This window comes from Rhinolophus hipposideros (assembly GCF_964194185.1).
Source record: "Rhinolophus hipposideros genome assembly, chromosome: 10".
Lineage (NCBI taxonomy): Eukaryota > Metazoa > Chordata > Mammalia > Chiroptera > Rhinolophidae > Rhinolophus > Rhinolophus hipposideros.
In genome coordinates this window covers 41,112,751-41,139,013 of record NC_138056.1, presented here as the reverse complement: position 1 = coordinate 41,139,013, position 26,263 = coordinate 41,112,751, and the positions used below count along the sequence as shown (strand labels likewise).

General features: G+C 38.0%; 2 protein-coding genes across 4 annotated transcripts in view; one reads left to right on the top strand and one right to left on the bottom strand.

The window, feature by feature from the left end:
* Positions 1-24,887, bottom strand: part of RNF141 (ring finger protein 141) — a 33,693-nt gene extending 8,806 nt beyond the window's left edge. Inside the window, exons 1-4 of one of the 3 annotated variants that reach the window (XM_081064867.1) lie at positions 23,262-24,887; positions 14,281-14,472; positions 10,911-11,019; positions 4,554-4,735 (exon numbers count right to left, since the gene is read on the bottom strand). In XM_081064867.1, coding sequence (XP_080920993.1) covers positions 4,554-4,735; positions 10,911-11,019; positions 14,281-14,472; positions 23,262-23,626 — 848 coding nt within the window. In that variant the 5' untranslated portion in view covers positions 23,627-24,887. Of the gene's footprint in view, positions 1-4,553; positions 4,736-10,910; positions 11,020-14,280; positions 14,473-22,097; positions 22,119-22,680; positions 23,028-23,261 lie in introns of those variants that run through there. The other 2 variants (XM_081064868.1, XM_081064869.1) reach the window with 2 other exon arrangements.
* Positions 24,888-25,018: 131 nt separating this feature from the next.
* LOC308504389 (peptidyl-tRNA hydrolase 2, mitochondrial-like) lies at positions 25,019-25,519 on the top strand (the record flags this gene model as incomplete). Its single annotated transcript, XM_081064870.1, has 1 exon — positions 25,019-25,519. The coding sequence occupies one exon, from the start codon at positions 25,019-25,021 to the stop codon at positions 25,517-25,519; it is 501 nt and encodes a 166-aa protein (XP_080920996.1).
* Positions 25,520-26,263: the final 744 nt, after the last annotated feature.

The window sequence follows — 26,263 nt, the reverse complement described above, 5'->3', positions numbered from 1 at the left end:
TAAAAGCATTATCAAACATCTCTGTGCCCTCAGTATAAAGCAAACGACTCATGCAAAATCGGACTAAATCAACATACCTTTTGGAAACAGCATATAGTATAATAGGGAAGAGTACTAAGGGGTACAAATTTTATAATGAAAGGCAGGAGAAAAGATAAATTCTGCAATGGTTAAAAAGAAAATATGGACAAAAACTGGAAATATTCAGGTCTTTCTGAAAACAACTTGGCCCATTTAGATCATATCGAATTTATATAAATGAATACAACTAATATATGATTTATTCATCATGCAGGATACAAAGCTCTCTAAAATATGGACCTTGCGATTAGGGCCTTACTATGCTGATGTTGATAATGGGCATATAAATGAAAGAATATCTTCCTCTTAAGTGTCAGGTGCTATAGGAAACACAAAAGAGATAGAAAGCAAAGTCTCTGTCCTCAAGGAGCTCTTTATTCTTGGGAAGAAATGTCAGATCTACTCTAACCACAATTTGGAGTGTCCCTGGATGAACCAAGTGCCTTTGCATGTGGTGTTTTCCTTTCCTGGATACCCTTGTGAGTTTGGTAAACTTCAACCTCAGTAACTCAGCTCAAAATATCATCTTCCTGTTCTCAAAGCCAACATTTGCCTCAGTGAAAGGACTTACATTTTGTATTTTAAGTGGCTGCTTATTAGTGGGTCTATCCATAAACTGTAAGTTCTTTGAATAAAGGAATTTGTCTTAGGTTCTCAATAAACGTTTCCTTATTGATTTTAATTTGCTGTTCTTTAATTTTTAGGCTTTCTTCATCAAGCATGTATTACTTTTACAATTATATAAAAATTGAATGTTTCAACGTATAGCCACTAAACTATCAGCTTCTTAAGGGTAAAAGTTATCTCTAACATGTTTTTAATTCCCTGTTGTGCTAATACCACTGTATATAAGATATTGAGGTAGTACTTTAAAATTTGTCAATTTGAACATAAAACAGAATATAAGCAAATGTCAAATGTACATTACACGTAGTAAGTCCTAAGTAAAGAAAGAAGAAATGAGTTTGTTTCAAACTTGTTGGAAGGATGAGGTAAAAAATGACAGGATTTCAACAGAGAACATGTTAGGTGAATAAACAAAGCTGTGGAGGTAGGGAAAAGTGTGTGTGTGTGTGTGTGTGTGTGTGTGTGTGAGAGAGAGAGAGAGAGAGAGAGAGAGAGAGAGAGAGAGAAAGAGAGAGAGAGAGAAAAAGAGAGAGAGAGAGACAGACAGACAGACAGACACAAGGAGCCTGGCATGATGCTCCAGGAAGAGAAAAGTTTGCTTAAGTATAGCAGACATAATCTGATCCTTGAATTTCAAAATAAAAAGCTTAAACTTGTTCTGATAGGCAAACTAGAATCAGAATTTGATCAAAGGGAAAGTAAACCCCCACTGAAATATACTTTCAGAAGATTAATTGGGAGTACAGTAGGAGGGACAGTCTAGAGGGAGGAAAACTAATTAGATTCTTATTTCAGCAATTCACTTTGGAGACAATTAGGGCCTGGTCTAATGGACATTACAAAAGACAAATCATCAGGATGTGGTAATAGATTAAATGTTATGTTCAGTAATGGGCAAAATAGGGTAGCCACTGAATTGAAATGGGGAAACTGAATGAAAACCTGGATGGATGTGGATCTAACATTTAATTTTTTTCTGTGTATATTCAGCTCAACGTTTAAGTGCCTTTTAGGTGCTAATGCCATGCCAGACCCAGATGAAGTGGGATCTCTGCTTTTGAGGAGCTTACAATTTATGTCTAAGGATATGTGGACTTGGGCATCAGTAGCAGAGAATACAACTGAACCCATAAAGAGTGACAGAGTTCTGAAGGTTAGAGTTCACTCCTCCGTTAGGAGCAGAGGGCTATAATGAAGAACAGCATTCTGGACAGAGGTAAAACACAGAGCAGGCGACACAGAAGCAGCGGGTGGAACCTGTACAGTGTTCACTTGATGTTTTGCTGCCTTTCAAGCAGTGCAGTGACAAGAAGGAAGAAGTGTCTTGCTCTACTTGTTCTTGTTAGACCACTTCTAGAGTATTCTGTTCTATGCTCCCTATTCTGAAAGACATTGATAGATGAATGGTCATCCAAGAAAGTCTCCCGGACATAGAAGAGACTCATAAACAAAGGCAGAAGGAACTGGGGATGCTTATCCATGAGAACAGAGACTCAGTGAAAATTGGATTATTATTTTCAAATATTTAAAAGGCTGGAAGAGAGAGCAGATCTTGGTGGAATTCCAAAGGGCACTGCCACTTAAATATGCAGATTACAGTAATAATTTCTGAATAATAACAGTTAACTCTTACAGACGTATTATTATGGGCCAGATATTGTTCTAAACATGTTACACATATTAAACTCACTTAACTCTTTCAAGAGTCCTATGAAGCAGATACTATTGTTACCATCCTCTTTTAAAAGATAAGGAAACTGAAGAGAGTCTAATAATTTGTTCAAAGTCACACAGTTAGGAGTACAGCCAGGATCTGAACCCAGGCAATTTGGTTCTAGAGTCTGTGCTTCTTCAAGAGAGCCAGATTTTGGCTACTCTGAGGAATATAATGCAAAAGGGAAAATTTCATAGTAATTAGAGCCATCTGTGTATGAAAAGGCTTGCTTCTCTGAGTCCCATATAACTAACTGCAGGTGTTCAAGTACAAGTTGGACTACCACTTGGCTAAAGGTCGTAAGCAGTCTTACTACTCAAAATGTTACCCATGCATCAGCAGCAGTCACATGACCTGGGAGCTTGATAGACTCTCAAGCTCCCCCTCACAACCACTGAATATCAAAGCTTAGGAAGCACTGTAGTACAGTATCTTCATGCACCAGAGAGGAATAACGCAGTGCTTAAGAGCATGGCTGTAATGCTAGACAGGCCAAAATGTGAATCTCAGCGAGGCCCATTTCTAGCCATATCACTTCTCTGTCTAAACCTTAGTTTCTCTTAATCTGAAATGGGCCAATAATTGTATTCCAATCAGGTTCTTGTGAGGATTTAATGAGTTTATAGATGTGAAGCATTCATCACAATGCCTAATACCCTATAAGTACTAAATAAATGTAAACCAATAGAAATATGCCTCAGATGTAAGGCTAAACCAAATAAATACCTCTTAAGAGCCCCTTCAACTTGAAAAGACTGTTTTTATATAAACCAGTGTATCAGGGTATAACTAGAAACCAAAAAGCATACAAAGGCAAGAAGCAGCTCTAACCTACCAAGCAGGCATTGTGTTTCCCAGTCTCGAGGGCACATGAGAAGGGATAACACCCTTACCTCCTTCATTAAGATGATTGCAATTAGAAAAAGTATTACTTTCATCTAATTTGCTGTCATAGAACTTAAATATACTGGTAAATACTATTCTCAACTTTCAAAATACCTTAAAAACAGAAAAATCACCATTCTGAAGAGGGAGAGGAAAAAAATAAAATCAGATGCCTGTCTTTGAAAGATTAACTTTACAAAATACAGGAAAGATAAGCCTAAATGCTGCCTATAATGTTCTAAAACTCACTTGGCATTTCAGTAACACTTGTACAGCCCAAACCTAGAAAACCAAACAACCCTATTAAAGATAAACAGGAAATGATAAATGGAAAGTATAATTTTACTACAACATAGTATTTGGAAACCAGTTAGTTAAGAATGAACCAGAAAATACAACTGTAAATGGAGCAATAAAAGAGAAATTCTTGTTAAGCATATTCTTAACTTTAAGATAAAAGACACTGCTAATACAAATTTCTGCTGTCTACCAAATATGACAATACGACAGGATGTCAACATGTCTGGACCCACGTAAGACTTTTTCCAGTGAGGCATTTACAAAATTTAAATTATGGTCATGGTTGTCAAATGGCAACAGGTGGGAGCTTTCATATGCCAAAAGCGTTAGAGAGAAGGAAAAGAAAGTTTGGATAGGACAATAACATATTAGGCCTGAGTAAACAAGCACAATCACAGAAAACTCTAGCTGACTTCATTTCCTTCTGGTATATACAATATATACATCAATATGTACTTGTTCATCAGTATGCACATGTTCATTCCTGAGTGGACTGCCAAATCCTGGAGCCAGTATTTAAAAATATAATGCTCCAATTAGTCAGATACTTTTAAGGAAAACTGGAATGGTTTTACCAGATTCTTGGCCTTAATTCCCTGAAGGACTTTGAGTGTGTAAGAACCTAAATACCTATTATAAGAGGCGCATTAACTATAAATCTTTTGTCACTAAATACAAGCATGTAGAGTGGAGACTGGATTCATGGAAATGGGGTTGACAGAAATATTAGCTGGTGTGAGCCATGTTAACTTTTCCTTAATTTGGCACTCTAACAATGTCCTGAAGGGCAGAATAATCCAAAAGCTGATCTGGGACATAATATCAATTGAGACAAAAAGTAATGTGATTTACGATGTCACAAACAGCACCAGCAAAAAAACTAATGAGATTTCAGTAGCTTGCATATTGGAAAATGAGAGAAACCTGGTACTTATGTATTGCATACCTTCCCATCCAAAGACTAGCCTGACAAGATGTTATAGATGATGAGTTTTCACCAGGGTCTTCAGAGGTGGAGTTCTGTGCCAATACCCCTGCTGCTTGACTTGTGATGTCTTTATAAAGTTGAATAAACTGGTACAAATTCATGATCCGTGATGCTTCCACAATGCCACTGCTTTTGTTAATCTAAAAATAAAAAGAAAATGAAAAAAAAAAGTCAATAATTTCTCTGATCAATTTCTTCCCCGAAAAGGGGAACAAATATTTAGTCAAACATCCTATAAAGTAGAAGTTTTTCAGGTTTGCAAATTACCTAACAGGAGAGCAAGAGTCTGAACAAACGAGTAAGATCGTGTTCCCTGTATTTGTGGAGTTCAAGGTACTTACACAAATGCACCTCACTTGATATTCACAATAACCCTGTAGGATTGATTAGGTATCATCCTGTTTAGAGTTGATGAGGTCAAGCAACTTCCCCAGATTTAAGAAATGAATTTTAGAGACAATTCTTTTAATTTTAATTTCTTGAAGACTTTCTTAATCAAAGGATTTATTTGAATCCAACAACCATATGCCATTCTACTATAACTGAAACAACAGACTGCTGTCTTGAATATCTTAAGTTCTATTTTGGACTCAAACTTCCAAATGAAGGTGAGAACATTAAAATAAATCCTAACAAAAAGTGGTTGAATTTCCCCCAGAAAGCCATTTTGAGCTATAGCAAAAAAGTCATTTAATAGGAAGTGGAACCAGTAGCCTACAGGTTGTACCTATCCCTCCTCTAGCTTACATTCTTTTTTTTTTCTTTCTTGTTTATAGCAGCTTTATTCATAATTGCCAAAACTTGGAAGCAACCAAGATGGCCTTCAATATGTGAATGGATAAACAAATTATGGTACATCCAGACAATGGAGTATTCACTGCCAAAAAAAAAAAAAAGAGGGCTAAAGGATCAAATATATGGTGATGGAAAGAGAACCGACTCTGGGTGGTGAGCACACAACGTGACACACAGACGATGCACTACAGAACTGCACATAGCTTACATTCTTAATGTGAGGAGATATTTGGGGCAAGTGTGAGAGAACAGGTAAGGGGAGAGAATATTGCTTTCATAAGATTTCGGGACTTGTGGAGTGGGGTATATGTTCATTTCTGAAATGACAAAGCCAGCAGGGTTGAAGAACTTGAATTAATCAGCCACACATTAGATATGTGAGACTGCCTTTCAGCACAGGAGACGATATGAAAACTGGGGAACAGAAGTAAGCAATGAAATCTATTAAGTGCATATCAAGGTAAATGGAACAAACAAGATCAGAAAATACTTAGAAATGAAGAATGCAGGGAGATACACAGATAGAGGGTCTTAAAATTGTGAATGAAGCAGGTTTTGAAATGTGTTGATGGAACTGGGGATATGAGAAAGTGAAGTCGTTAGGTTACATGTTACAAAAAAAAGCAACATTTCCATATTTGGAATGAAAATAATAGTAGCTGTAACTAACATTTAATAATTGTTTACTACTTGAATAGGCAATGAGAAAAAAACTGAGAAAACTACCATTTATTGTCTACTACTTGAGAAGGCAATGAGAGGAAAAACTGAGAATCAAGTATGAGTCAGATTCTATGTAGTGAAAATGGTAAAACCATCGCTGATAATCAGAAAACTGATTAAATTTGGGGAAGGTAAGATCTACATGGAAATGCAAATATGCAATATTCTTTGTAGTAAAAGACTATACATGGGGTTGAGAAAAAATAAATAGAATTACAGGCGTTAGGAATTTATAGAGGCTTACAAAATAGATTGTCAGAGCTGAAGAGACTGGACCAGTCTTCCTTTGGAACTGCATAGTTCAGAAGAAATTAGGGAATAAATCATATAGACAAAGTTAATCAAACTGCAACTATTATAATCATAGGATTTATGCAACAAATATGGACGTTACAGTACTATGTGCACTGCTCTAGGCACTGGTGACATAGTGTGTATAACAGACAAAAATCACGGCCCTCATGGAGGTTCCACTATAGGCAGGAGAGACAGATAATAAAATACAGATTAGGTAGAATGGAAGTGTTATAGAGAAGATTAAACAGAGGAGATGAAATGCTGAAGGGTTGCAGGGAAGGTCTGTCTCATAGAGGTGACATTTAAGAACTGGAATAGGTGCAAGAATGAGAGAGCGAAGAGTGGGAGAAGATGATGTAGGGGGTGAGGTAGGGACAGAATGTATAGGACTCTCCTGATCAGAGCAATGACTTTGGCTTTTATTCCAAGTGCATGGGAAGTCAATGGACAGTATGGAGCCAAGGAGTAATATGATCTTATTTTACTTCAGATTATGAGTGGAATAGACTGGTTGTTATGCTGACACTAGGCAGAATGGGGAAAAGGGCAGAAGCAGGGAAACCAATTAGGAGGCTACTGGAATAATCCCCATGAGAGACGATGGTTGCTAGGAACAGGGATGGTGAGAACTGGCTAGACTCTTAAATATATTTTGAAACCTGACACAGGATTCACGTATGGATGGACTGTGGGGTATAAGAGAAAAAGAGAAGTCATGGATGACTCCAAGGTTTTGGTCTAAGTAACAAAGCAGATGAAAATAATATAATTCATGAAGCTACCTTAGTCCACAATTTTAATTAACCCATTAATATTTCTAATATTACTCCCATAAAACATTCCATTTTAACATCATTTAGATTATTTTTAATAGTGAATTAAGTATTATTTGAGGATAATCATGATAGTAGATGGCAGTCAAGATAAAGTCTTATTGTAAACATAGAAGGTTATAGCACAATTGTTTATTAGTGGCTTAAGATGAAAAGATATGAAATTTCAGTCTCCTATCAGTTTTTCATATTGGACTCCAATTCTTTTTTTCTAATGTAAACACTGATTTCTCATAGATTCTTAAAAACAAAACAAAACCTAAGGAATGCAAATAAAACATTTCTCTAGATTCAAAATCAAGAAAATTTACAAAAGATCTGCTTGCCTGCATTTTTAATATTTTTGTGTATTTAGGATCTTCTTTTAAGGAAGATGTCAAATCACATACAGATGTAATGGTTGGAGATACTGAGGTGAAAAGGAATTTGACTAATAGTAATATTAAACATTAATTCTGTGTTTGTTAAAGAGGAGCAACAGAAAACTAAGGGATCAGAAACCTGATACATTCACATTCCCACAGCTTTCTACGATTTATACTGGCCTCTTTTTTATACTGTGAACTTGAGTACCTTATGAAATAAAGATGGAGAAAATGTAATTTAGGTACTATACTGTATCAATGAGCAAAGAAAGCTTCAATCTATCCCAATCATTTAAAAATGAAGAATTTTTTATTTCTTCAACAGATTTTTCTTCACTTGTACATTGAGTGCCCACCAGCTGCAAAACACTACAGGCTATAGAGATACAAGGATGAATCCAGACAGAGTTCCTGCCCTCAGGGGCTTACTATCTAGTAGGGGAGCTAAGAACCTAAATAAATAATTTTATTCTTAACATAGAATTTAATTATTAAGTATAAATAAAATGCTACTGGAGTTTAGAAGAGGCAAGAGAATTTCTGTTAGGGAAGACTTTATGGATGAGATGGTATTTGATGTGGGCTTTTAAAGAGACATCAAGTTTAGACATGCAGAAATAAAAGGTGAGGCAGAAACTACTGGCTGCTTACACTAATGCTGTTCCCATTTTTCATTGCCAGCCCTAATTTTTATTTTGGTATCTCAACTCCCGGAAATAACTCAGGAGTTAGTCCTGGTTAGTGTAATCTAAACCAATCCTGGTAATCACACCCCTTCTATCAGCGTAGGTGTAAGGAGATGTGAGTTAATATTGACCCAATGAGCTGGGAAAAGGGATCTGCTAGGTCTTTGAATTAACCAATCCAGGAGCTACTGTATATCAGGATTTCTGGATAACTGAGAAAATAAATACTGTTTTTACTTAAACTAGTGGGACAGGTTTTCTGTGCCTTGCAGCTGATGGCAATTTAAATGACAGGAATGGACATTCTAGTTTGAGGGAACTCAATGAGGAAAGTCACCAAGGTAGGAAAGTAACAGCTATGTAGCCTTAAATTATTTAAGCCTGGGGAGACAATAAAGTATAAAAGGGGATAGTGGTAAATAAAACAGAAAAGATAGTTTGGAGCCATATCGTAGAGGGCTTTGAATGCCAGGTTAAAGAGTTGGGACCATTTTGTACTCAGTGAAGAATTGCTGAGGAATTTTAAGCAGGCAAGCAATCTGATGAGAGTTGTGCTTTAAGAAAGGTTAGTCTCACAGCATCATAAATTAGAATCAGGAGTTGTGTCAACTATGGAGATTAGTCACAGAATCTAAAGTAATCTGGATGAAAAGAAAGAGGTACTTGCGCTATAGTTACAGTCTCCTTGAGAGCATGGAATTTATCCTATGAATACACTGGAAGTGAAACCTGGCAAAATGGCTGAGATCAGATGGCTGCTTACTGTGGAGGAGAGGGCAAGAAAAGGAGTAAGAGTGCGTGTTTTTCAGAAATGACCTTTGTCACTAGAGTTCTTATAAATTCACCCATGTATCCTTTGAAGATGACTTTCAAATAGTCCTGAAAGATCATGTGCAATGTAAGTTTGCAGCTGTGGGATTATGGGAGTGGGAGAGATATTGAGCCTATGTGAATGACTCTAACATGTTTTTAGTTCTGTTCTTCATCTCTTATTTACCTTATTCCTTCGCAAAGTCAAAAGTTGCAGATTCCCAGAGTTCTTTTGGGAGTGTATTTGTAACACCGTTAAAAACCCCTAACGAATTTACTGTAAATATAATATAAACCCAATAACAGAAATGAAAAAATAGAAAATGGAAAAAATATGTGGTTGGTATACAATTTTTTTTTTTTTTTTTGGTATACAATTTTTGAGCCTAGGAATGGAAATATAAATAACAAAACACTGTCTTGCATCAAATTATCACGATTTCAGTGTGTATTCTATTACTATTATTTGTAACACATTATACATTGTACATTAGCTACCTCTGTGATGAATAATGCAAAAAAATTTTGACTGATGCTTCTCCAGTAGCTATTATATCACTCTCTAACATTTGGACTTACAAAAAAAATCAACTAAGCAAATTTCAACGTGGACAGACTCAGCTGAATGGTATTAAACTATACTGTGTATTTTCTCTAAATCAACTGTAAACTTTAACAGGTGCCACTCAACTTCAGGCACTTAGCCAAGTCTGGAATGAACATCTATCTTTCACCCTCTAATACTCTTTATTTCTTTTATTTTTATTTTTCAATTACAGTTGACATTCAACATTATTTTATATTAGTCTCAGGTGACCTCTAATCCTCTTGAAACTTCTTTTAGTATTTAAATTGATTAGAACTTCTTATTTAATCAACTATCCATAATCAACCCTGCGACACTTAAAACACAGTAGTGGCAATCAACCCCCTGGGGAAACATGGCATATTGTTTGGGTTACCCCCCAGGGTCCATGATACACAAGAAAATAATTTCCTTATCCAGGAGTTCTTTAGGGATTGGTCAGGAATGGACTTGAGGGCACTCATGACTGCCCAATTTATTGTTTATATGCATGTGGATGATTTTATTGTTTGTTTTAGAGCAGGGGTTGGGATAGGAGGAGATCTAATAAAATCCGTTCCTTCATTTTCACCAAAAGTTCCACGGCCTCAAAAAGGTTAAGAAACACCTTCTAATCTACCCATTGGTGAATGAGTCTTCCTAATACTTTATGACAGCTGCCATTATATTTTTTTAGCACAGTTGAAATATTCAATTATCTAAAATTTAAAGATGAACTAAGAGACGTGGTGCATTGATGGTGAAAAATCCATTCTACAAAAATCAGAAAACAAAACAGAACAACCAAACCTTTCTAAAGGAGTTTAAAATTATTATTAAATAAATGAAACACAGTGTTCTTAAAAAAAATGATCTCCTAAGATAACTTTAGTTTTTAAGGAGTCATCTTAGAGCTAAGTAGGGCGACACCTTAGGATTTTATAGCCAGCTAAATCCAAAAAGAGAGGTAGAAAGTAAGGATGAGTTTACTACCACCTTCCTTGATTATAAAAATCTCCACTATATGGCAATTATACATATAACCAGTGAGATTCAGTTAACCTGGAAGGGAATAATAGTATCAAAACTATGCTGTACATAATTTTATAAATAAATGGCAATAATAACCAAATAATAACCAAATTATTAACATTTATTTCCAATATATATTACACTATTAAATGTGGTCCTAACCATCAAAATAGTTTAAGCTTTGAATCGGAAGTCTCTGTCACTCTCACCTTGGTACAGACCACCCGTACAACCACTTTCCAAAAGGCAGAGGAATCAGATCCAGGTTGTACCTCAAAGAGAAGATGTTTTTCCTGGCCAGAAGCCACTTTAGCAGTTCTGAAGAGACAAACACATTTGTTAATTTTATGAAAAGTCATAGAAAATAATGGAGCTATGAAACCAGATTCAAGAAGCACTTTAAAAGACAGAAGGACATTTGAAGAAAACACACAAAGACAAATAATAATGATTGTCACAATTCTTAAAACATTAGGAATGTTTTGATAAATTTTAAAACTTAAATTAATTTTAAACTTAATTTTAAAACTTAATTTTAAAGTCAACAGCATACTGGAATGATATTTATAAATCTCTTTTTGTTGTATCTATTATCTCAATGGTCTTTAAATTTCTAACAAAGACATCTATGAAAAACATGTCCAAGGAATCAGGTACTTAAAAGAAAAACTTTTGCTGGTTTCACTTATCCAAATTTTGACTATTGCCTCAGATATGTATATAAAGTGTGAAAAAATCTTGCTCTTGGTTGAGTCCTTATTTAAACAACAATACTAACACATCTCTTTGAAAAAAATGTTCTTATAGATAATTTGGGTCTAGAACAAGCAAATGATTTTGAGACACTTTAAATACACCTTTACTATCTTCCACTAGCAGAGCAATTTTAATCTAGAGCCATAGGATTCTAACATAAAAATATAACACTTTTAGAGGATAACTCAAAATCATGCCATTAAAGCCTATCTAAATCAGTTCAAAGACATACTAAAGTATTCCTGCTCCCTTCTATCATTACTCACATTTCTTTCCTTGCACCATGAGGATATCATTCTCAGAACTAAGTGACTTACAGCTCAATAAATTGAGGCCATTGAAAATTAATCAACTAGCCCTAGGTAACAAAGTCGGCCAGTGAAGGTAATTCAGCTGTGCCAGTTCCCAGTTCTCTTTTCTAGCTATCAAGCCATGCTTCTTGTGTAGAGGTTTAACTTTAGTTCTCAGATAGCACTGTGCCCAACTCTGACCCCTGAGAATTGGTTTTAAGGACCAAATCCAGTCAGAAAAGTCCTGTGCTAAATAAATAAAAGGAAGATATTCTTTTCCATTACCTCAGTATTACACAGTAAGCTTAGCCTGTGGATGCTTTCGTAGGACACATTTTGTTCAGTATCTTTAGGCCAAAAGGCAAAATTTTGTATAATGGACTAGGTTTATATATTTAAGTTCCAAGACTCTAAAGGGATGGCAAATGTCACTGATGACTCTTTATAAGAATTGAAATGATAAACAAAAAACCACTCTTATGATACTATTAAATTCTCAACCCAATTTCACTCCTTAAGACTATGGTCCAAGAAGTAATGCCTCAACTACTACCATTTGGAAGAAAGAAAGAAAGAAAGAAAGAAAGGAAGGGAGGGAGGGAGGGAGGGAGGGAGGGAGGGGGGGAGGGGGGGAGGGAGGGAGGGAGGGGGGTGGGAGGGAGGGAGGGAGGAAGGAAGGAAGGAAGGAAGGGAGAGAGAGAGAGGGAGGGAGGGAGGGAGGGAGGGAGGGGGGGAGAGGGGGGGGAGGGAGGGAGGGAGGGAGGGAGGGAGGGAGGAAGAGAGAGAGAGAGGGAGGGAGGGAGGGAGGGAGGGAGGGAGGGAGGAAGGAAGGAAGGAAGAAAGAAAGAAAGAAAGAAAGAAAGAAAGAAAGAAAGAAAGAAAGAAAGAAAGAAAGAAAGAAAGAAAGAAAGAAAGAAAGAAAGAAAAGAAAGACATAAAATGCTAAAGTTTTAAAAACCCATGACTACATTTTTATTGTAAAAGATCAGACAATACACAAATATACACAGTAAAATGTAAAATCTTCCTCACTGCCCCGTTTTTCCACCAACTCCCTAGAGACCTAGTATGTATGTATCCTTCTAGTTCATTTTCTATGTATTTACATACATATATATCCATACAGGATCCATTCATATAGCCACAGTGTTGTGTGTTTTTTTAAAAAAAAAACAACAAACAATTAAATCCAGTATTCTTAAAAGAACTAATCTAAGATAAACTTTTAATTCTTTATTCTTCATGACTGGCTAATAACAGTAGGCTCCAGTCATGTCCATAAAAAGACTGTATTTCCTTCTCTTTATCTAATGTGTTCCACATGGGCAAATATGTTTCTTATCAACCAGTACAGCTTATCACAAAGCTTAGGGAGCAGGTTCATGTATCTTACCCTAAACTACTAATAGTGACTATAAGTAAGTTTATATATATACTAAGTGGGTCCAGACTTCTAAGTGATTTTGCTTGGCCTTTTGGGGGTTTAAAGAGAGGTTAAAGTGGAATAGACTTAGGGGGAGCTAGATCTGCCATTAATACTTGGGTAATCATTTTAGGCCTCAGTTAAAATGTCCGACCCTCAGCAGAGTGCCCTATACATACTATGTGCTCTATGAGCGTTAGCTAAATTGAACAGACTAAAGAACCTTTGTGATCTAATTTAAAAAGCAACACCATAATTATACCTCAAGGGAGGTAGAATATATGTATATGGAGAGGTGGATGTAGGTGCTGCTAGAGAAAGACTTAAGGGAAAGAAGTGACATCTGTTCATCTGTCATTAGGGAAGAAAACACAAACAATGAAAAACAATGTTTTAAAAGCATAACAATCTGGGGCTATTCAGGGACAAAGAGCCCTGTGTATTTCAATAGCTTCTATACAGATTAGTATAAAAATTGATATAATAAAGGATAAACTCACAAACAAAAGACTAAATTCTATTAGATGTGCACGTTAAGAAGGTAGACAAATTTATATTCCATCTTAGACATTAATCTATTCAAGAGTTAAGTAGAGATTTAAAGATATTAGCTAATTAGAAAATAATAAATGCAGTATCTTATTCTTCAGTGATGATAAATGAATTACTATCATATAATGCATTTCTCTGGCAAAATAATGGCTCGATGAACAAACACAGAAGATTTACTTATTTATTAATCAGATGAATTGGTTGATATATAGAAACCCGAGAGCCCTTCGACAATCCTAGAAGCCTTTCTTTCTCTAGAGAGACTCATTGGCATATTCTCTTCAGTACTTTCCCTTCAGTACTTTCAAACAAGAATCAATTTATATGTCTGTGTTCAAAATGTAATTTTATATTTCTTCCGTCTCTTTTGTTCCTATTATATATTTTAAAATAGTCACATAGAAAGTCTTATAGTAGGCACTCAATCTACATTTGCTAACTGCTGCTGAAAACATTAAGTCTTACCAATCAATACTTCTGGTTACTTCTCAGACAGTCATGACATCTGGGGCATACATAAGGGGGTAAAAATAAAATGATAAAAAGAGCAAGCCTTACACATCATTAAGTTCAGCTACTCTCCCAAGAAATTCTTCATAAGTTAAGGAGCCACTTTCTCGAACCAGTGTGACATGTTTTGCTACTTTTTCTGGTAACTTGTTAAGAACCAACTGTGTCTGATCCGAAATTTGTTGTCCCATGATGAAATGATGTCTTCTGAAATCCAGAAAGAGTGCTGCTTCACACAGTCTGTCAAATACATATAAAAGTTACTTTTATATATAGTATAAAAATAGCAATATACCCATCCTTTCAAGAAAATAAAGAAAAACTAGGAGTACCTTTAAGTGAGAATTCAGTAGACTTACATGAGCCTAATGTGGAATTTATTTAAACTATATTTTAAAGTAAAGATTTATATTTCTATTTTTTAAGATCACATAGCTAAATGAGAAAACAGGATTCACTTATATTATTGGGAGGGTGATGAAGCTCCAATTTCTATAATTTTGCCAAGTCAAAACCCATTATATATAAACACACATATACACACACACACAAACACACAGACAATTCACCCAGAAGCATTTAAATGACTGTATCTAATAGGAAGCTTGTTTAGCCTTATACAATTTTCCCCAGAACACGTCTTAACTGCTTACCAGCTGTCAGACTCCAAACTAAGGGCCTTCCACATATTATCTTACTTATTGCTTACAATCCTAAGAGGTGGGCATTACTATATTCCTCTTTTACAGATAAAGAAACAAAATTAAGTGACTTATCTAAACAGTTGGTAAACAGTTGAAGTGAACTTTGAACTCATGTTTTCCAGATTCTAGTGCTCATATTCTTAACCACTATGATATATTATGATATATAATCATAATATAATTATATCAGCTAAAAAATTTATTATTGAACTACTTTATGAATGTGCAACTTTTTAATTGTAAAATATATGTAAATGAAACAGATTTTTAGTGTGAAAACCCTAAGAAAATTAAAATGCTACATAATTTAACCACCTCACATTTTCTGCTTTGAAAAAAGAGACAGCTCTTTTGCCCTTTAATTCCTATAGGTGTTTTAAACTTAGAATTTATGTCACTTGTTTTTTAAATATAAAGGTGATATTTTTAGTTAAAAGGTTGGATTAATCTGTCAATATAGATCAGTAATTTATTGAATTGATTTCAAAATTTAACCACAAAACACTTATTTAGTAACCACTTTAAAGTCTTGAAAAATATAATTCTATGTATCATGGCTAGTGAAGAGTTGGATTTGTTTATGATAGGTAGATTTTTCCTTTAATAAATAATGATTTATTGGAATATCAAGCACTAAGAATATGAATAAAACAGAAAATAAGATAAATTTTTAGCATTTATCTATGCTGACATATTCTATAACTGAATAAGAAGATCCCTGTATAATATGAATACTATTAATAATAGTAAAAGCAAATATTTGTTACTCACTAAACAATCATTGTATTTAAACATAATCTTCTAAGCACTTTACATATATTTATGAATCCATTCATTTACATCCCCATAATAACAAATTTATAGATGAAGAAACAGGTTAGGATAGTTAAGGAAACAAACACAGAGAAGTTAAAGTAAAAGTCACATAGCTAACAGTAGAATATTTTTTATAAAGTTAGAAAAAGAAAAAAGCATTACAATTTTGAAAAATCTGATCCTCCCGCCTCTAAAAAATTCCATTTTATTTACCTTTCAAAGACTATCATTTTATCTTACCCGAATTAATACTCATATCATATAAAGCAGGTGAAATAGTAACAATTTCATAGGAAAAATTTTGCCAGGAAACCCACTTTATCACTTAATCAAAAAAATAATAAAGTTGTAACTCTAAAATATAAAATATATAACTTGAAAATATAAAAACATTTACAATAAAAGTTCTTATTAACCATAAACATGTAAATTTCGCTTTGGGTATTAAAATTTAATGTATTCTTTTAGTCACATTATTTGTGATTTATTTGTGATTTATTCTTTTAGTCACATTAAATACAGGAAAAGAACAATTGTACTAAAAAAGAAAAACTCAACAATTACTGTTTTGAATCTGAGCTTACTTGGCAACAATAAATATTATATGACAGAGATAAATGAAAGGAAGTTGTTGAGGAAGATCCCGACCACCAAAAAAAATCTCTGAAGGCAAAATTATATATTTTAAATATAGCCAAGTGGATTCATAGCAACTGTAGCCAAAGAGAAACAAAGAGCTTAGAGGAGGTCTCTAGGGTATTCAACATTACTTATTTCTGTATCTCGAAGACTAGTAAAATTTCAGAGTGCCAAGGTGTTGCACATTTATTTTTATTTTAAGGATAGTTTCCAAATATAAACAAAAAAAAAATCCCCAAAACTTAACAAAAAATTTACAAAGAACAATTTATAACCTGAAAAGTAGAAGGTATACTAGAATAAAAGTCCTTCGCAAGAAGGCAATAACTTCACACTGACCTATGCTACATATATACAGGTACACTATTGCTCTTATTTTTCTTGTTCTAATCCAAACTTGTGAAAACATCATCAGAAGCCAATGGTTGTAGACAGGTGTTAAGGAGCCACTGTGTTGCATGTCCTTTTTAAAAATTAAATTCAAGAAGTTTCATGTACTTGGCACTGTGCTATGTTCTGGGGAGACAATAGTGAATAAGAAATCTCGTTCTTGTCACCATGAAGCATCTGATACAGTGGAGAAGAGACAAACAATCACATCAAGAATATATAATTACGGGGCCGCCAGATGGCTCAGCTGGTTAGAGCAAGAGCTCTGAACGACAGGGTTGCCAGTTCAATTCCCGCATGGGATGGTGGGCTGCGCCCCCCGCAACTAAAGATTGAAAACGGCGACTGGACTTGGAGCTGAGCTGCGCCCTCCACAACTAGATAAAAGGACAACAACTGGGAGCTCAGGGGCCCTGAAGAAACACACTGTTCCCCAAAATTCCCCAATAAAACTAAAAAAAAAAAATACACTAATCTCAATCTATTAAAAATATATATGTGTGTGTATATGTATATATGGTTACAAAATGAGAAGTGCTAAGCCAAACAAGTACAGGGTGCTAAGAAAGCCTATAAATGGCCTATAAAAGGCCTATAAACGGGGGACTTGACCTAGTCTTGTGTCAGGGAAGAAGTCCTTGGGCAAACAACATTTGATTTGAGATTAGTCAGAGTTAGCCAGAGAAGAGGGTTAGAGGCATGGCGAGGCAAGGACATTCCAGGCAGGTCATAGCAAGTGCTAACATAGAAAGGAGGTAATCAAAACAGGCCAGAGTGACTAAGGCAGAGAGGCAGAGGGAAAGATTGGCATCAAGAGACAGGCTGTTTATCATTTTTATTGATGACCCAAAGTCAAGACCTCATGCCGTCCCAATCTGTGGATGACTAAAATTAGAATGAATGAAAAATGCCCCCTGAACTTGTCTCGTTAGGGAGACCACCTCAGGGAAGACGTAGATGCCTGATCACTGCACTGTACACCTGAAGCTGAAGCTGAACAATAATGAATGTCAACTATAAGTTACTATATTATGTATATAGTTACAAGAAGCGGAGTACAGCATTAGGAATGTAGATAGTGGAAATGTAATGGCTGTGTGCGATGTCAGAGGGATAGTGGATGGGGGAGGGAGTCCACACAGTGTGAGGGATATAAATGATAAATGTCTAACTATTACATTGTTTTGTGCACCAGAAACTAATATAAAACAATAAATTTTTTTTAAAAAAAAGAAAGAGGGAAAGCCCACTCATGGGAATCTGGGGCAGAAGCAAATCAACTACTTCATGATAGGAATTCCCTTTGAAAACTTATTTTTAAAGTAATGTTTATTTACATTCTTCTCCACAATAAACTGCGACTAACTGCAAAACAAATACACAATTATCCAGAAAAATCAGTTTTCCACCAAATTCTTCAATAAAGTTTATGCTTTTTTTTTTTAAAAAAAATGTCCCCTGAATACCAAAATCAAGACTGAAATAGATACTGATATTCTGAATGAAATAAATCATAGCGAATATAACTAAAAGTTAATTCTGAATATATTTTGAAAAGCCAACTGCACAAAAAACACATAGGTAAGATGTGTTTAAAAAGTAGTTAAAATATAAAAGGTCTGAGGGTTTCAATCAAAATAAGTCAACGGTAAACATGGACAAGAAAGTTGTTAATTACTCCTAAACTCTTGCTAGAAGCATATGTCTAGCGCAAGAGCCTCGTCCCATTGTGCTCTGCAATGGATAAACCACATTGAAGTTCTGTGATCAGCTCTAAGCAGTCACTTTTGAAGGGCACTAATCCTTTGAATATTTTGGGGAGTGTATGTTATAGAGCTAGTAAAGGAAACAAAGCATTTTATGCTAGATAATCATAGTAACAACGTGTAGCAACACGATACTAGGTTTGTTCAAATACTTGAAGAGCTTTCATGTGGGAGAGGAAGTAAGATTTACTTTATATACCCACAGAGAACAACATGGCCAATAAGTGTAAATTAGGCAGGTTTCACATCAGTATCAGAAACTTCCTACCAGCCATAATTATCCAGAAGTATTAAGGGCTGTCTTGTAATGTAGTGAGTTTGCTTTCATTGAAGTGTGGAGGTGTTTAAATAAAGATTAGAAGTTCACCTAATGAGTGTTTTAGAGAAGGTTTTTGATCTGGTGAGATGTAGAGCAGGTGACCTCTAACCTAATATCTTACTCCCAAAGTGAAACTCAAGTTTCCTCTACCTTTTCTGTATCAATCCCATCAAAATACAATAAAAGATTTTACTCAACGAGACTGAAATCTTTAAATTATACTTACACTACTTAACAAATAAAAAATTAAACTTCTGAAATATATGGTCTCAGTGGGATCAAACATGTAATGATAATTTAATCAACATGCCCACCATATACGAGTATTTAAAAAGAAGCCTTAGTCACTGTGGGGACAGAGCCAGGAGTGCAACTGCCAGGCTCTCAGCTTCACGTGGAAAGGTGCTGGCTCGGGGGTAAACGGCCATCAGCTGTGATTGGATGGCCATCAGCTGTGGCTAGTTGGCCACAGCTGTAATAACCAGTGAGCCATTGGCCACTAATATAACTGCCATGGCTACGCTAGCAGCGAATTGTGGCTGGCAAACGCGGATTACAGTTAGCAACGCAGATTGCAGTTAGCAAGTAAGGTTGGTTGACAGAGAAGCGGCCGACAGATTGCGCTTTGTGTGGATCCTGCTTCTGTATCTCCAACCCAGCCGCCAACGAGAATATAGTGGTATGACTCCCCTATCTATGGCTCCGTGGGTGTTCCTTTTAGGCCTCACTATATCCTGCGTTCTAGTGCAGGGAGCGGGACCAGAGACTCTGCATGACACCCTGCATGACAGTCACTTATTACGTATTTATTGATTAGAAAATGGTCTCTTTTGTTTCTGCATTGTTTTGATCTGGTGCCCTAACTTTGAATGATAAGGTTTATAATTTGAGGCAGCACTGTGCGGACAGAGTCCCAGAGAGCAGTTTCCAGGCTCTCAGCCTCATGTGGAAAGGTGCTGGCTCGGTTATTAGATGGCCATCAGCTGTAATCAGATGGCCATCCGCTGTGGCTGGGTGGCCATCAGCTGATAACGGTTAGCCATTAGCCACTAATATAACTGCTGTGGCTACGCTACTGGATGGGTTGGTTGGTGGGTTGGTTGGCAGAGAAGCATGGATGATGGATTGCGGATCGTGCGGAGCCTACTTCCTGTAGCTCCAGTCCATCCGCCAGCGAGACTATAGCGGTATGAACCCCCCATCCATGGCTCCGTGGGTGTTCCTTTTTGGCCTCACCATATCCTGAGTTCTTATGCGGGGAGTGGGACCAGGGACCCCGTATAACAAGCACATTAATTTGTTATCCTGTAATTGTATTTGGTATCTGGGAATCCTGACCACTACTAACTCCTCCGATTAAAAGGGAACAAAATCTAGAGATTACCAAAAGAGCCTGGAACAGTAATTCTCAACCTGGTACAGTGCAGAGAACCTAGAATTTACAGTTCTTTCTGAACAGCATCAAATAATGATAAATATTAATGTCATCACTAGCATAAAAATATGACTCTGTGATGTATATGCAATATAAAAGCACACCCAAGAGTGTATGTTCACAACAATAATCTGTTGAGGCCACCCTCTAGTTACCCACCACAGGTTTTTCCACGTCCTTGTTGGTGACTTTGCCTATTCTTCTATCATAGCACATATCATCAGCTAGGTCAGTTGACCACGCTCCTCTGTGAGCTTCTTGAACACAGCAGTTGTGTTCTCTCTTCTGGTAGGTACCGTGTTTCCCCGAAAATAAGACCTAACCGGAAAATAAGCCCTAGCATGATTTTTCAGGATGACATCCCCTGAATATAAGCCCTAATGAGTCTTTTGGAGCAAAAATTAATGTAAGACCCGGTCTTATTTTCAGGAAAACACAGTACATAAGCACACAATAAATGTTTATAAATGGATACAGAAAATATTGTTGACAGTTTTTTAAAAAATTATTATTCATTTAGTATTCTTTTGACTCTTGTTAACCTATCCAATCATTTACTAATACTAACTTGGAGAGAAGCTGAAGTCAAAAAAATATATATGGAAGGAAAGATATAAAATTGTAAAACTGTATCATTTGACTAATGTATATGTAAATTGAGAGATATTCATTATTTGATATTAGCAAAGTACGTCCCTCTAGATCATGGAACAATAGTATTGCATAGGAATGTAACATACAAACCACTCACATAGGATTCAGCCAAAGACAAATCTCTGGTCAAGATTTCTCAAAAACTAGCAGCTTTTATACTATTGTGCTACCTATACTTTAGTCCTTTCTAACAGGATAACAATGTGCTTTCAAAAAACATTTGAAGGTTTTTTTTAAAAAAATGAAGAACAACTGTTATTTTGAAACTCATAAGAATATCAAGGATTCCAAAAATGCCTCATTCTCTAGTGGGTGGTAACATACACTTGATCACTTCTTTTTCTAACAAATGAATTGTTGTAGTTCAAATATTCTTTATAAAGATATAAAATCACCCCATGGGTAATAGGCAAAAAACAAAAACAAAAAACAAAAAACGCAACAACCCCCAAACCGCAAAACCTCCATGAAAATTTAAATCCTATCCATTCATAAAAGGATGAAAGCAGAGTTGAAAAACCTGAAAGTGCAATAAGATGACTGACTAGTTCACAAGTATTTACAAAATCTCTCTGAAACCTGCTCTCCATGAAACAGTGTATCAACTATTTTACTTACAAAACATGTTTATAATTGGAGTAATCAACTATTTTCATCATGAGGTCACACTTTATTAACAGCAACGATTAGAAACTACTAACAACTAGGTCCCTAAGGATATTTTATTACTCATTGCTTACTCAAACTCTAGATCTGGAAGCAGATAATAGCTGTTCTGCAAGACAAGAAATCAACAGCAGTTACAAAGACACATAATGAAACAATGAAACCAGACATAGTCACTATAGAGTCTAGAATGTCTGTTCTGGGCTCAAAGATCTTAATCAGAAAAAAAAATTACAGAAAGAAAAACTACAAAAAGATAAGATAGTGCTTGCAGATTAAGAATACAGATTTCCGTTAGCACCAGTGTGTTTACTAAGTACATTTCATATTTGGAAAAATACACTAAGTAGACTTGTAAGAATCCTCTCTGGACCTTCCCTGCTTTTTTGGGGAGAAGGGTAAGGGAAGTGCGTTCCGCATTCAGATGTGAACTAAGAAAGGTCGGGTGACACACGTCAAATATAAAGTTCCCTTACACCAAACGACGGAGAACGTATTTTGTTAACGCGCAATCGTATTCTGGAGGAAAACATTTAGAAACAGCAGCCAGGCAGCATGAAAAGGCAAGAAGAAAAAATCCAGGCTATTTTTGAGTTCTGCCTTCAGAAAGCATCACTTCTCAGGGCGGCCCCTGCGACACAGAGGCGACTCACTCACTGAGTCTGGTTGCGCCGCAGCACCGCACGCCCCAGATGCAATTCGGCATGGACGGCTCTCAATTTACAGCAAGACCAAGGGGCGGAGGGGCGTGGAGACAGACAGCTTGATGCATACGACCTCAGAGCGGCCAACCACAGGCAGTTTGATAAGACAGGCCGGAGGAAAGACCTCGCACCGCTTGGCCCCGTGAAATAGGACCGGGGCAGGAGACGGACGTTCACTGCCACTGAAATAAAGGAGCTGGGGATCCATGTGGATAAGGATGAGTCCACTGTGTGTGACGATACACAGCACAGAAGAAGTAATTTCCAAAGCCCACCCCAAAGGCTGCCTTTCCGGAAAGCATCATCACTACCAGGGAACGCTCTGCCTCCCCGGGCCTCAAGGTAGGTGGCTCACCACGGCCACGCCTCCGAGAAGGGGGCGCGCGGCCGGAACGACTGCAGAAATGGCAGCGCGGAGCTAAGGAGATCGTCTCGGCCGGTTCTGAGATGCTGGGCCAGGCACAGGGTGGCGCATCTGGGGTAAGCGGTGCGGCGGGGCGGGTTTCCCAGCACCAGGGTGTTCACCAACGCACTGGCCACCCTGGCCGTGGGGGCCCCTGCCAAGCGCCCTGGAACGTGGAGCTTGTCACCAACAGCTACTTCCGCTAGCGACCGACTGCGCCGGCGGCAACATTCAAACGCGGCTCGGGGCTCGAGGCGGAAAAACTCTCTCCAGGTCCCGCAGATCCACCCACCAAACGGGACAAGTCGCCTCCCGCCTCCCGCCCCTCCGCGCCGCCCCGCCCGGGCCACGGGGAGCCGCCGGGGGCGTCCAGCAGCGCCCTAAGCCGAGGCCTAGGCAGCGCGGCGGGGCGAGGCCTGTCTCCCCCCGAGGCCCGGCCTGCGGCCCCGGCCTGGCTGGTGCTGCACTCCCCGCCTGGCGGTCGTGGAGCAGGTACACGGGGACACAACGGAAGGACAGCCTGCGCAGCTCACCTCAGTTTCAAGGCATCGCGCTTCCGGCGGCCCCGGCGCCGCGCAGCCAGCCGCGCAGACCTACAGGCGGCGCCGGGCCCCAGCCCCGCCCACCACGACCCGGTCGCACCTCCGTGACGCACAAGCCCTGCCCCGGCGCGTTGCCTGGAGACGCCGCCCAGCCTTCCTCCCCGGCGCTCGGCTCGGCTCGGCGCTGCACCGCTCTCTGGCGCGGCTTCTCCAGAACATCGTCGAGGCGCGAGCCCCAGAGGCCATCTGAGCGGGAAGGTGGCAGCGAAGGCCAAGGAGGGAGACGTGCCCAAGTGGCGGCGGGAGAGGCCTCCCCTGGCAGGCTCCCCCAGGTAGGGACAACATGGGGCGGCCATGGGGACGGCCTGGCCACCTGCTGCCTCTCCTGGTGCCGACTCCAAGAGGCTGTCCAAGGCCCAGCTGGTGACAAAGACCACTTTGCAAACCCTGGTTTGGTCAGAGGTCGGATTGCAAGCCACCACGTATTAGGCCTCCAGCCTCCCACTGGTTATAGTTACACAAAGCATATCTGGTTTCTTACCATGAAATGGGGCCGAGGATGCTCTCGACCTAGCGAGACAAAAAGCATGAAAGAGACTATATGGACGTTAAGTAGTACAGAGTCCTTAATGGGAAGTCCTGATAAATGGCCGCTATTACCATTACGAACACATGCTGGCGATATCATGGCTTTGCAGGACATCCGCAGTCAACAGTTACTATCCGCTAAGCGTTTGTGGGGTGCCAGACATGATACTAACCACTTTCCAGGCATTGCACCTGTTTAAGTGGTTTACTCAGAGTCACACAGCTAATAAACAGCGGAGCGAGGTTTTAAGCCTAGGTATGGCTGACACTATGGCCTCTACTTAGCGGCTAAATGAAACTTTTTATGCCTGTTAATGTTTCCATGCCTGTCCTTCCCCAGTCATTTGTAGATTTGCCCTGTGAAGAACTAATCCTACCCTCCAATCATTAGTAGATCATATTTATTAAGCCCTTAACTATGTGCCAAGCCCTGTTCCAAGTATTTTAAAGGGATTAATTCATTTAATCCTCACGGCGACCCTATGAGGTAGATATTACTAATACCTTCATTTTACAGATGGAGAAACAGTCTTAGGAAAATGAGTTAAGTTTTCCAAGGTCAACCAACCGATAAGGGGCAGAGCCGCATTAGAATCCAAGCCAACTGAACCCTGAGCCTGTGCTTTTAATTCTTGTTCTAAAAGGCCTCAGTAAGATGGTAAGATGGTAAGACTTGATCAGGACCAGGTTCACGTCTGTCGTGTATTCCTTTTTTATACCTCGTGGAGAGTGTACTGAGAATTGTCTCCCTGAAAACCAGCACAGAGCTTGGAATGCAATAATTGTTCAAGTTTTGAACATTTGATGAATATTTGAATTAAATTCAACAAGGTCCTGTAGGTGAGCCTAATCTGGCCCTGGGAGTCAGGAATATTACTTTGTAAAAATTGCCTTCAATTAAATGTAGTAATGGAGGTTCTAGTCAGTACAATTATCTGAATTGATCTAGAGTTAAAGGCAAGTCTGGTAACAATCTTAGGTACCTTTGTAAAAACTATCAAGCTAATTCTAATTTTATATGGAAATGCACAGGACCTAGAGTAGCCAAAACTTTGATCAAGAAAAGCAAAGTAGAGGTGCTCGCTACTCAGAAGTGAAGAACGCAAAGATGCAAGTAAGTCCGAGGAAAGGTGCTCTAGGTACTCTCTAAATCCTTGGTTATGGAGTATTTGGCTCATCCTGGTACACTCAGGTTGGCTGCCAGAGTCACTTGTGGCATATGCCTGGGCTGGGGCCTCCCCGTACACTTTAGGACAATCCCCAGAAGCTTGGTGAGTGAGACAGACAGGGAGACTGGAACTGAAACAAGCATCTTAGGAGAGAGTGGGGAGTACAAAATGATTCTTGTGGTTCGCAATGACGGAAAGATGGGAAAAGGGAAAGTGGCTGCCCAGTGTTCTCATGCTGCTGTTTCTGCCTACAAGCAAATTCAAAAGAGAAACCCTGAATTGTTCAAACAGTGGGAGTACTGTGGCCAACCCAAAGTGGCGGTCAAAACCCCTGATGAAGAAACTCTGGCTGAATTACTGACCCACACGAAAATGCTAGGACTGACTATAAATTTAATCCCAGATGCTGGTTGTACTCAGATTCCAGGTTCTCAGACTGTCCTAGGAATCGGGCTAGGACCAGCAGCCCTAATTGGAAAAAAAAATTCCTGATTACCTAAAATTTTAGTAAGTGGAACTTTGTATGATTATGGTCCCATCCCCACAAGCATTTGAAACTGTTAAATTTAACAATAAAAACTGAACTTATTTCTCCCTACCCCCCAAATAAAGAAAAAGAAAAAGTTGAGTGACTTGAACTACCTGATTTCAAGATACTTCTCCAAAGAAGATGTATGGATGACAAAATAAGCACATGAAAAGATGCTCAACATCATTACTCACTAGGGAATGCAAATTAGAGGCACAGTGAGACATCACTGCACACCCTAATCACTAGAATGGCTAAAATTAAAAAGACTGATCATCTTTTTGACTTTAAAAAGTAATGGCAAGGATATGAAACAACTGGAATCCTCATATACAACATGTTGGGAATGTACAATGATACAACTATTTTGGAAAACAGTTTGGCCTTTTTAAAAAAGCTAAACATACAAAAAAAAAATCCTAAACATACACCTTACCATAGGATCCAGCCATCTCACTCCTAGGTGCTTGCCCACAAAGACTTCTACATAAATATTCAATAAATATTCATAGTAGCATTATTTGTAATAGGCTCAAACTGTAAACAACCCAAATGTCCATCAACAGGTAAATGGAATACAAATTGTGGTATATTCACACAGTGGAATCCTACTCAGCAATAATAAGGAATGAATGATTGATAACACTCAACAACATGGATGGATCTCAAAATAATTATTCTGAGTCAAAGAAGCCAGATCCCTCTCC